A 12844-nucleotide genomic window follows, 5' to 3' on the forward strand; every position below is an offset into this window, starting at 1 on the left:
ACACACACACACACACACACACACACACACACACACACACACACGCTGCTTTTTTTTTGGTTCTACTTTTATTCATATGGTTTGTGCATGACAATGTTTTGTTTACTTGGCTGAAAGCTTAAAAATGCAATAATGAATAAACACATACAGTATAATAGATCTGTCAAAGGTTAATTTTCAACCGACTGTAAGTAAAAGATCAGTTCATAACTCTATACACAAGGATGAGGCCAGCTCTTTGTGTGTGTGTGTGTGTGCGTGTGTGTGTGTAAAGCCAGTTGCTATTTGTAGGGCGAGCAGGCAGGGGTGATAGCGTGGATAGTTGACTTGGCATTGGCACAAGTTTTATCCATGAATCCAGCATGCATTTTCTCTATTCCATTCCCTACTTATAGGAGTATACTCTGTTCAGGACGCGCTACACTGCAAGACTAAATCTTGCTGTCAAACAATGGTAAATCCTACCGTTTGTTGCACAAACACCAAAGGCGATAACGAGAAAAAAGATAAGTTGAAATAATGGCAAAGAATATGCAGAAATAATTTACTTAAACTATTTCATTTCCACCCAATACTCCGCACAAAAATCCGACAGTCGATGAAATGACAAGTGGGGGCGAAGTAGCATTGGTACATATTTAGAATTAAAGAGCACAGGGAGTGCTAGATTTAACTTACTTTTAGTTAAGCTTTGACTTTTGAGGCTTTTTTTCCTGTCTGACAAGATAAATCAGTCACTTCTTCAAATATTTGCAAATGCATTCAAATCTATTTTTACAGAGCCTGAAAGATCAGAACAGCTTCAGAGTAATGTCGGATGCTAAATGGGAAGGCTTTGAGTGTGTTTGTTTTAACTGCATCCTGTGACAAAGTAGTAGTTAAAGTAGAGTATGCAGACAGATATATTTCCTGAGTTTCTGAGAAACCATCGCCTTTTTTCACATGACTCTCAGACCTTTTTTTCTATGTTCCCTCTATCTCCCTCCTCTCATTATTCTTATTTAAAAGTACCCTGCAAATTGCTCCCAACAGTAGCCTACTAACTGCTCTGACCCAGATTCACTGTTGTCTTCAACCTTCAGACACACGTCCACAAATCTGTCCAAGGACTGGGTCTAGTCTTCTGTCATTTTGTTCTGTACATGCTATTGGACATCTGAAGGTGAGTTTTTATCAGGATGTTTATGTGAACATAACAGGTTAAGGTCACCCAATTGCTGGCTCTTCTGTGCTCCTCAAGACTTCAAAGGCTCTGTCTTCAGGTAACCATGGTTACCTTTGGAGCTGGGCTGTTGTTTGGGTGTGCGTATTCTGATTGCCTGCTGTCACGTCTGATTTGAGCACAGCGAGGGAGACTATTACAGGACTACAAAAGGGGATGTGGAAGAAAAGTCACAGAGCTGTGCAATCTTGCAGGGGATTTTTGTCCCCAACTGGCAACCAGGGAGAAGACTACAAAAGAGGATATAGGAAGAAAAGTTTCCCTACCTGACAACCTGTTGCCTCGGCCATTAAAACAGCAAGAAACTTCTCGAATACATCAACACATGAACTTGAGAAAAACAGGGAAGCCACCTTAACTGGCAGCATAAATCCTACCTGAAACCAACTTGACAAAGTCAGTGAGTCATTGTGGGTGTTATGGGGAGTGGCTTACAGTGAAAGGAGGTATTGCGATGTGAGATCTTCAACAGTACTTGATAACTTGTCCCATGATGGATAAAATTAAAGCATTGGCTGATATCTATCTATCAGTTCTTACCTTGCTAATGTGGAACTCCAGGCGTCTCATGTACCGCTCAATGGTTTTGATTTGCTGCAGAAAGACAGATACAGCACACAAATTTACTAGTGCCTACATTCGGTTTAAAGCAGTAAACATGAAGATTTGTATGTCCATAAGACAGGTTATGTCCAAAACAAGTGACACTGGTAATCATTAATGATCATTAAATGTATGTCACAAGATGGCAACATGTTTAACTAAATGGTATCCATTGTTTTATATGCAAAAATCTTACAGCTAATCCTTCTCAAACTGTCTTTCCTGTCCCGTCATCACAAACTTTCTCTCTCTTTCATCTTTTTTCCTGCATTATTCCTCAATCCCTTCAGCCCCACACTTCTCCACTCCACCCCTCCTCCTGCGTTTCTTTTGCCTTTAGCTGCCTTTTAGCAGTTTCTTCTCCTTCCTTAATTTTTACATCAAAGATTTCCCCCGGCACACGCCAAACTTGGAGCGGTTGTTACAGCAGACCCTCCCCTCGATCAACTCACCTTGTCAAGATCGTACAGCACTCCCTGGAGAGAAAAAGAAAACACACAGACACACAATCACACAGTCAGAGGCTGCTTAAGGAATGCAAAGTGGGCTGTAGTAGTGTGACATCAAAAAAGATCCTGTTAAACATAATTTCCAGTAGCAGCCTAGACGCTGTGTGTGTACCGTATGTGCGTGTGTGTGTGCGTGCGTGCATATCTGTGTGCATTGTATCAAATCCAAATCTGATTGCCATGTGTAAATCAATGATGCAAAAGCCATGTATTATTATTGTATGTGATTCATTATTATCAAAATTAAACTTAAAAAGCTGAGATCTGAAGTGAACAAACAAATATTTTGGTCTTTAAAAAAGAACAAGTTTGACATTTTGGAAAATTTGATTTTTTGCAGATGATTAGCTTGTCGACTGAGCAGCTTGGCTCTGGTCATAAAAAAAATCTGCCTACCAGCTCCTCTAAAGATTCATACACATATTTTTGCATGACTTTGAGACGAGAAAATACTCAGTGTGTACCGATGACCTTTACAGGTGCTCGTGGGCAGTTTTAGCCAGGCTAGCCGTTTCCCTGTTACCAGTCTTTATGCCAAGGTAAGATAACAGCCTCCTGGCTATAACTTCATATTTACAGACATAAGTGTGGAATTGATCCAACTCTCGACAAGAAAGCAAATAAAAGTATTTCCCAAAATGTCAAATTAATCCTTTAAGTTGCGACTGTGTTGCTCGTATGTAAATTGATGCACAGTGGCAGCTCACCAAGCGAGAGTTCCTCTTCATGTCCTTCATCAGAGACATGAGTTTGTCCAGCTCTGTTTGATGAACTTCAAGATACTCACTACCGGAAAAAAAGGGAAACATTTAATGAAAATTATAAGTAAAAATAATGACAGCAATATAAACTTGCAGATGTATTACTAAGTTAATAATAAATGGTTATTTTAGAACAGTTGATTAGTCTATGTATTGAAGGCAAAGACATTTTCATTGCTTGACTGAGTGAAGTGTGTGTGCACAGTATACGTGTGTATATCACATATCGTTTGTGTCACTCACTCTAGGCCTTGTTTGAGTGCATTGTAGACTTCCTCCAGTCTTTTGGGCTGGGGCTCTCTGGAGCTGCTGCCTCCTTTGTGTCCAGACAGATGGGGCTTCTTTGGCTTGGACTGAGGCTTCTTCTGCACCGCTGAGTTCCCCATGAAAGAGTTACACCTACACACACAAACACACACACAGAAATGAGTGCAATAGAGGGTCCCCTGTGTGCAGACATTTTCTTAATCATCTATGCAATGATGGAAAAACACATTGCAATTCACAATGTTTTCAAATGTTTCATAGAAACAATAGCAGGATACAAGAGTAAGTCCAAAAGTCAAAGCATGATTATGACCCAAATGAAGTGAGACAAAGAACATTAACAGAACAACAGGAGTACACAGGTGTGTTGGGGGGGGGATAATTTAGTTTGAGGGTGATGAAGAAACACAGGCAAACATTGTTACACAACATCTCATTAAATATTAAACATGGGATTTCCACAGTATTCCAGATAACCTGGCCTGCAGCTCCCTGCAGTATAGAAATATAGCGTTAGATGAGATTTCTGTATTATTTTACAGCATCTTGAACTTGCCATTGGGCCACTCTCAGCATAAATGTATTTCCTCTGTCTGATGGAAAGGGCTAGTTAAGTAAACACTGAAGTAACTAAGTCACACAGGAATGATACATTTACATATAGTATCGTTCAGCAAAACAGATCAAACATGAAAACTTACAGCATAACTTCAGAACGTCCTCGTCAATCACAGGGGTGTGCAAAATCACAAGTGTGCGCACATATCTGTGAGCAAATGCAAACACGAGCTTCCCACCCTCTTTTTTTCTGAATTTGCCCTGTAATGCTGCCATTTATCTTCTGCTGAACTTAAAAACACACTAAGGCACAATCACACTCCCGGCAATAAATAACATTCACACTCTCGCCCACAGGCCAAAAACAGTGTGTGTGGGGGGGGGGACACACTCGTCTTGTTTTTTTCTGACCAACAGTCTGATACACAAAACTATTTAATTTTCTATAACAAAGACATGAAAAAGCAGCAAAACCCAAACCTTTTTCAATTTATTATCATAAAAACCAAAGAAAAAGACAATTTGCACATTTAAGAAGCTAAAATCAGCAAATGTTTGGCATTTCCTAGATAGATTATCAAAATGGTTAGTTTGGGAACTCCATTGATGGTTTCAGCACCATGTCTAAGCCGGATTTCTATGCTCAAATAAAAAAAAGCACATTTTTTCCCACAGTATAGTTACCTCACATCAATCCTCTGTCCTCCCATTAACCCATTTTTAGGCCACACTCATCTTACCAGCTCATGCCCATTTCAGCTTTTGAAACCATTACAGATTTGGCTGACAAATGACATTTCCGTAGACTTAATGAAACAATCCCATAGTCCGCTCAGGGACACAGCAACAACCGACTCCAGTGCTTGACAAAGTTGGAACTGCCACATCTTGCCGCACAAGTTAATCTAAGCTACGAATGTAGGGCACCGCGGAATGACAGCGCTGTGTAGCCTTGGGGTCACACAAGTTTAGTGTAGAAGGGTCTCTTGGCAGGGACACACACACAGAAACACACATAAGCATTCATGCTAACACAATTCCATACTGACTAATAATTGGGACACAAACCGCAGTTTCTACAGACATGGGTACACACATGAAAAGTCCTTGCTGAATAACAGCAACACACTCATAAGCCACATCTCTGCAGCTTGACACCTCGCTCATTATCAGAATGGTAATTTGGTAACTTGGCAGTCACTGTCAGTCACCCACACACTCGAGTCATTCCAACCAATTACCCCATTCACTGTCTGAGCATGGAGAAAAGAGGGAAAACAGCATCTTCAAATAGGTTCTCACAGCAGGACCAGGGACTGCTGCAGAGGACCAGGCGATGACTGAAGACGAAGATTGTAAAAGAGATTTCGGTAAGTGTAAGAAAGCTTTGTCTTGTGATGTTTGACTGAGAGCCGTCAAAGATGAGTCAAAGAGGAAGGAATGCAGATAAAATCTCTCAAGCACTTTAGAGAGCTCTAACTTTAGGCTATAAATGAAACAACTATCAGGAAACCGAGTTCGATGTTGGGTTGTGCAATAGAGTGCTGATCATCCCTGAAGAATTGAGTCCCTTTACAGGATATTGAGACTTGCTGTGGCTCGCTCAACATCTAGAAGGTTGGCACCTGATCATGCCTGTAAATGTCTTCTTCTTTCTTTTCTTTTTTTTACATTTTACAACCAACGTGACAAGCAAATAAAGGTTTTATAGGATTATTTACAAATTGTGATGATGCTAACAGTGTCTGTTCTGCAGGGGTATGCAGGGAATAGACTCAAAAATAATAGTTTCCAAGAATAGTTCTTACTTAAAAGAAAGAGGACTTTGTCTTACTGTCCTTAGCCCTACAGATCAGTTGATTACATGAAAAGAACAGATGCTGCTGTCCATATTTAACACAATGCAAAACAGCAAATAACCTAGAATATTTCTGCTGTAATGAATCCTGAGAAAGACTAAGTGACAACTGTATCACTAAATAATACAAGGAGGGAGTTTCTGCTGAAAGAATAAACTAAACTTATTACAACAGAGTGGTAAGAGGTGCACTAGAAGCTGTTTAAAAATATATGTAAGTTAACATAAATCAGATCCTAATGGAGGTTTATTTTACAAGTGCACTTGTCAGTAAAAAAAAAAAAATGTCCTCCTTGGTGGAGGACATTTAAAAAGTCTAAGAAAATAACGCCAATGATGAATTCAAACATTTTAGCAGAAAGCCTGAGTTTCAAAATGCGAGTGTGGGATTACATTCCCCTTTAACAAATATCATACATTGATAAAAGGACTCTTTGATGCCTGATCTACTGCAAAGTATTTAATGGAGGACCCTCCTTAAATGTTGGTAAAATAGTGATCATTAACGTATTTTCTAAAGAGATTCACCTCCAAAATCAATACTGAGATTTTTTGGAGATAGTAATATTGGCTGTGGTAAATCAATTTGCCACCCTGACCTCAATTGTCTTTTCAGATATTAGTAAGAACAGTGGAACACAGTTGTAAAGACTTACCGAGAGCGTCGTTCCTGTAGCGTGCTGAAGCCAGCAAAGGACTGACTCCGGATTATGCCGTTGGGCCCTCCGGGGGAGTGAGTACCAGCCGCCATGATCTCGGGGACACGGGATGACACTCCTGGAGAAAAGACAAACACACATATCCATTACATACAAATCTATTAACAATATTTGGCTGCCGAGTGACCGATTCAGGATCAGGGTCAGTAATCCATCATTGGTACAACAAAAGCATTGTGTGAACTCAATTAACACCCAAACTATGTCAACAGAAAGGTTAATTAAAGTGCAGAGTAGCGTTGTGCACTGCAGGAAAAATTAGGCCCTGTTGATGAAGCTCGCCATGTGCGATGTGGACGAGCAGCATTCAAAGCCTGCACTAACATGTCTCAACGGCTATGGCCTGCCTGTCATCACTCATCTGGAAACATACCGCAACTGTTACCGGTCCACTTTTTCTTTCCTCAGGCAGGTGTTTGTGCATATTTTCTACCTGAAGTAAGAGGTCGACCTTAAAGGCATTTCAGACTGACAGCTGTTTAGAAGTCATTGAATATCACAAGCAGAAGTCACTACTTACATGAGGATTGCACCACACATTTAAAGTTTTAAAGCCCTCTTTTGCTTTCTAGAAATCAAACTTATGTTTCCAGAAAAAACTATCCAGACAGTCTTATGGCTGAGTTATCTAATCAGCTTTGGAAATCTTTTATCACTGGGTCTAAATTTAGCAGAAGCAACCTGTCTGATTCCAACCTTTTTTTATTAAGATGATGTGGAATGCAACATGGCTCATATGAATCATATGTTTGTTTGTTTTTTAAGTTAAACAACTTTAAAAAAACAAAGTGACGAGCAAAACACTACATTTTTCTGTAGGTTTGTTGTCACTCTGTTTGTGCAGCCTTTGTTTGTAGGTGCCCTGTTTTTTTCCCCCTGATCTATCTGTCTTTCTGTCTCCAGAGTACAGACTACCTTTGTGTGGGATTCATTTCGTCACACACACACACACACACACACACACACACACACACACACACACACACACACACACACACACACACACACACACACACACACACACACACACACACACACACACACACACACACACACACACACACACACACACACACACACACACACACACACACACACACACACACACACACAGCGGTCGAGGGACCTAATATCTCCTCCTTTGGTCTGTGTGACAGACAGAGAGCCACATAAAGACAAGGCGCGGGTCCGAGGAAAGCGTAGAGCCTTGTTTTTAGCCGGGGGACAATAGGCCGGTGAGACTGATACTGTTCAGGCTATTAATAGCTGCTAGCTCACTTTAACACTGAGGACCCTCATGGCTGTGACTCAGTAAATGAGTCATCAGGTCCAATGGCTACATAGATGTTTTGGCCTCAAACAGTGTGTTCTGGTTTGATTGGTAAGATGTTGCCAAAAATACACCTTGTTTGGTTCTACAGACTGGTTGCTTATCTACAAAAAGTATGTTATATTCTATGTAATTTCAAATTGGCTAACCACAGATAGTAAAATATGATTGAAATTAAAATTGTAATTAATAGTATTGCTGCAAAAATCTGTTTTCTTTCTACTAGTTTTGTTAGTTTTTAGACACATGCTCAGAATTGTTCATTTGGATGACTGACAGCATCTTGATATTATTCTACTGAATTACAAAAATCAGTAATTTTGCTTTATCACCTAGCTCTAGTCACAGTTGGTTGCAGGCTAAAGTCCATACAGGAGAGCAGCAATTTGCCCAAATGCACTAAAACATTTTTGGTCCATTTTAGTCTCTGGGTGCTCAAAAGCCCAGTTTTCTGCCTTGCCACGTTTGTCTCTCTGACATTCTGACTCATCTCCCTAAAAGAAGAGCTGTGGGTGGCAAATGATACTTGCTACATATTGTTACCTAATGCTCTCCGGATAATCACAGAACTGGGTGGACACTTTTCCCAGCACTTCTGCCATTTCCCGAATAGTTCTCATAAATTTAGAAAAAGGACGAGAGAACGTGGACACTTAAATTAAACACATCTCATAATTACATCAGATGGTATGAGCGGTTTAGTTCCAAGTCCCTTCATTACTCTGAAGGTAGGTCTGCCCATGATGAGGAACAGAGGTAATAAGAGTACAACTTACTGTCAGCAGATAAAAGTGTTTGTCCTACAATTAATTTATTAGGGACTCGCCCATACACTGATGGATTAATGTGACACTTTATAAAAAGGAAAAAAATCTTCTTTCCTTATGTAACAAAGCAGATACTTGCATTTTAACATGAGCGTTTTTTTCTAACTAATTAGTCATTTTTCAAGCAAAAATGACAGGAAAGGCTGCTTTTCTGTGTCATAGTAAATGGAAAACATACAATATGAGCTTGCTGTGCAATCAAATAAAGACTTCGGACTCTCATCTCATTCCATCAACTGTCCCTCACAAAGCTAAGTTTAAAATATCTGTTCTGTTTAGAGATGGAGGTAACAAGATGGACTTACCTTAGTTTGCACTATTATCAAACCTAACTGCTGTTCCTCACCAACAGTGTCTAAACCAGACAGATTACAGTTTCTTAAGTTCTCTTCTAGTGATTTTCAATTTGCGCTATTTAACATAAGTTCACTCTCTAGTAAGAGTTTCTACATTAATGATATCTCGACTTTCGATTACTTTTTGAACACTTCTCAATTGCTCTTTTAAAATTTCATAAGGTCATTTTACTTGGCCAGTCTCTGACCATTTTTGTGTCTTCTTCAGTTTCTCTCTCCATACACAATGTAAGTGTTCAGAGCATGACACCTTCACCTATCGCTGTTTTAAAAAGCAACATTAAGTCAACATTGGCTGAGTGTTTGACATACTTGGTCTCTGCAATACTACTTTTGCTCCTCTTGATAATACCATAGACCACCACAAAAAAAGATTTATTGATCAATTTATTTAAGACGATGATGGGTGAACAAAACAGGAGAGTAACATATTTGTTATTTACTCAGTGTTATACAAAATATACCCTAGTTTTTACTATGTTTTTTTTTTTGCAGTATGCATTTTGACATGAGTGGTATGCTAAACGGTAACACTCACGTCCAGGCTTCTGGATTTTCCCAGACCTTTCCTGGCCTCAGCAAACTACCTCACAAAAAGTTGAGTTCAGTCACTGAATCATAAAAACCTCGCCATTTCTCAGTGTCACCGCTCATCTCGTCTAAAGAGCTTTTCAGAATGAGAACAACAATGCCAACTCTCGCAGTGTGCTCTGGTTTGGTGCCAGCCGTTACCCCATGATGAACACAGCTGCCATTCAGTCCATTCACTGGACTTTCTTCTCTAGCGCTCCCACACTAAAGCCTTAAATGCCCTTGACAAGGTGTGAGAGTGTGTTTCTTTGTAGAATATGTGAACATTAGATTGATCAGTATGCTGAGCTGCAATTTGGCAAGAACAGATAAACAAAAGACACACACCTACACACCATTTCTTATATCCGTTACCTAACCATCACAGCTAGATGCCCCAACGATTACCCTAACCCAGACTTAATTCTAACCTGAACCTTAAGCAAGTTTAAAAAGGTTAGAAAAGTGGGACCAGCATGAGAGAGCATGCCAGTCAGTCCATGAGTGATCACAGAGTGTCTAGGAAGACACAGGAAAGTCTGGACGGACCACTACGGCCTGACTCATGGAGGTTAGCTCAGTTAACAATGTTGCTAGCATACTAGCGCCACTACCACCAGCGAGTTTAACTGTTGGCAGACCACTATTTGCTCTAGGAGTGACAATGTTATTTTTTTTTTATTGTTGTTTTTGTTGTTGCTGCTTCTGTTCTTCCTACATCTCCCTCTCATTTTCAGTCTTTGGTACAAATGTATATTGTTTGTAAAATAAACCTTTCCTCTACCCATGAAGCATACCGATGAGGTAAGTTCTTATTGATGTATTTTATCATAAAAATGTTTTCCTCTTTTATGAGGTTTGCAGCAATCACAAAAGAGGATTCGGAGATTAGAAGAAGCAAGTATGTCAGAGAACATTGTTGTACGTGTGTACACACACACACACACACACACACACACACACACACACACACAGGTGTGTAAAAAAAAAAGACAGCGTCAGCTATAGTACATATTAAAAACAGAAGCCCTTATTCTTAATAACTGTGTAAATTAGCCTTACCATGGAAACAGCAGACAAAATGAGATGAAGTGTGTTACGTAAAACAACGGTTATGAGCCAACAGCCAAGAAGTAGGACACACACCCTCGTGTTACAGGGCCAAGGCTTTTAAAGCATTGGAAAAAAACGTTTTTTTTATATATTCAGATCTTTTACAGATGTTGCTTTAAATGTTATTAAAAGGGTCCTCAAACTGCCTTTCATTGTCCCTTCTTTTCTAATTTAGTTTCTTTGTTTTTAATGTGGCAGGAAGTGCAGATTAAAATAGGAAGAAAATAAAGGATAAAGCAGTGAGTAGTTGAGGAGAGATTTGACAGGAGAAAAGTGTATAAACAGAGGCAGCAGTCTGGTTACAAGATACAAACAATCAGGCAACTGTTGTAACAGAACAAATACAAGAGATTATAGTGATGATGTACTGTTTACATCACTGGAAATGGACTAACATGTTCAAACACAGCCTGTAGGTTGCAAGCGTGTGCCTGAAAGCTGCTCAGTTATGCCTTGATCAGTGTGAACTGGTTCAGTGAGAAGGGTTACTTCTGGTGCGGCTCCAAACTGGGCTAAACCTGGCTGCAGGCTGCCATCCTTGAGCAAAATCATGTTACATTTTCATTTCCTGTAATCCTTTTCAAACCTGAAAACAAGAGTGAGGAAACCTGACACAGCTTTGTTGTGTTTTACATGAGAAAAGTGACTTGTTTTGGACCTCCCAAGAGTCTCAAACACATTAAAAAATAAACTAAGGTAGCTTCGATTTGGTCTACTAAGATTGTTCATATTAAACTCATTAAACACCAGTGCATGTAAATCAAAAGTTTCCTCAGTTAGGATTTAGGACTTGCAGCAAGACATCATCTTTACAGATTAGACTGTCTACATAATTCCATGCTTGCATAACGTGGATAAGATTAATTTTAATATGAAGGGCAAGGCAGTATGTTTTAATCCCACTTTCATCACGCGTCTCATTAACCTGTTGACCATTTTGGAAAGAACATGTTTTAAATCCAAAGTTCCCTGCAGGTAAATTGTACAACATTGACAAGTATGTCCCTTTTCCTGGAGTCATTTTAAAAATGTAGCTTTAAATGGCCAAACCCTCGGTTAAGAGGAAACATCATGAACCTTCTGCTGTAAATTCACATTTGCGCGTGCACCACTCTGATGTCACCTTTCATAAACATAACTGTGTTATGATTATACGCCTCATTCTCAGTACTAAGGAAAAAGTGCAATTTGATCCTGAGGAAGGAGTGTTTTTTAATATACACTAAAAGGCTTCTCGAAAAGCTGCTGAGGTTGACAGTGCTGAGAAGAAACATGCCAAGATCACCTTGAGAGGTGGCGATAAAACACCTCTAATCATAAAGAAATTGGTTCACAGAATAGTCAGCTGCCGGCAAAACACTTTGACTAAGAATTGATCAAACCTGGAGAAGGTTTGACGTGTATTCATTATGTGAGAAGCAGGAATTCAAAGCTACAATTATCAATATTGTTATATAAAAAATAGTTTGAAGCTATAGTGTGTAGTGTGGAATTCTAGTAGCTCAAGGACAAAACAGTGGTTTATAAAACATGGACTCTTCAGAAGAAGTTCTTGTAGTTTTTATGTCATCTTCATCTCCAAAGCTCACTGTTGCATTACTCAAACCATTACCTCAAAACTTATGTGCATGAATGTTGCCGGACAACACCATTTTGTAAACCAAAGCCATACTAAGAAATACATTGAGAGTACTGTGGAGCTGATAGATGTTATTTAGATTTGTATCAACTCATTTGGCAATGGCTTAAATGTAACGGAAGTTCATATAAAATAGTTGTGCACTATAGGTTTAACTGACAATGTGTACATGAAAAGGTGATGAACCCATACAATTATCACCTAACTCTGCCATTCCCCAGTCTACTGAGCGTTTTAGCAACTTTCAGCTCATTGCTTTGGTTTTCAGACATGTGACTTAACTGTTTGGGTCACTCTCAACTGTGTTGTCAGCAGGCAGCTGTTCAGGGATAAAGCTCTACAAATCCCCTGCTTGTAAACACCCAGCAGAGCATTTAGCTGCTAAAGAGCCAAAGACAACACGCTGATGAAGGTGTTGTAAATAACTTGACTTGATGACAGTCAGGAATTCACAAAAAGGGGAGAATAGAGACCCTGTCATGGCTGCAGTCATCTGTACTCTGTCACTTATA

At 39.6% G+C, this 12844-nt stretch overlaps 1 protein-coding gene across 6 annotated transcripts in view; it reads right to left on the reverse strand.

Annotated features, from left to right (window-relative positions):
* The window catches only part of ripor2 (RHO family interacting cell polarization regulator 2), a 57476-nt gene that overhangs the window by 16998 nt on the left and 27634 nt on the right, over positions 1 to 12844 (reverse strand). For 5 of the 6 annotated variants that reach the window (XM_034892726.1, XM_034892725.1, XM_034892724.1 and 2 more), the window contains exons 2-6: positions 6435 to 6555; positions 3339 to 3494; positions 3042 to 3120; positions 2278 to 2301; positions 1763 to 1816 (exon numbers count right to left, since the gene is read on the reverse strand). In XM_034892726.1, the coding sequence (XP_034748617.1) occupies positions 1763 to 1816; positions 2278 to 2301; positions 3042 to 3120; positions 3339 to 3494; positions 6435 to 6555 (434 nt within the window). Of the gene's footprint in view, positions 1 to 1762; positions 1817 to 2277; positions 2302 to 3041; positions 3121 to 3338; positions 3495 to 6434; positions 6558 to 12844 lie in introns of all 6 variants that reach the window. The other variant, XM_034892727.1, reaches the window with a different exon arrangement.

This window comes from Etheostoma cragini, chromosome 14, assembly GCF_013103735.1.
Source record: "Etheostoma cragini isolate CJK2018 chromosome 14, CSU_Ecrag_1.0, whole genome shotgun sequence".
Lineage (NCBI taxonomy): Eukaryota > Metazoa > Chordata > Actinopteri > Perciformes > Percidae > Etheostoma > Etheostoma cragini.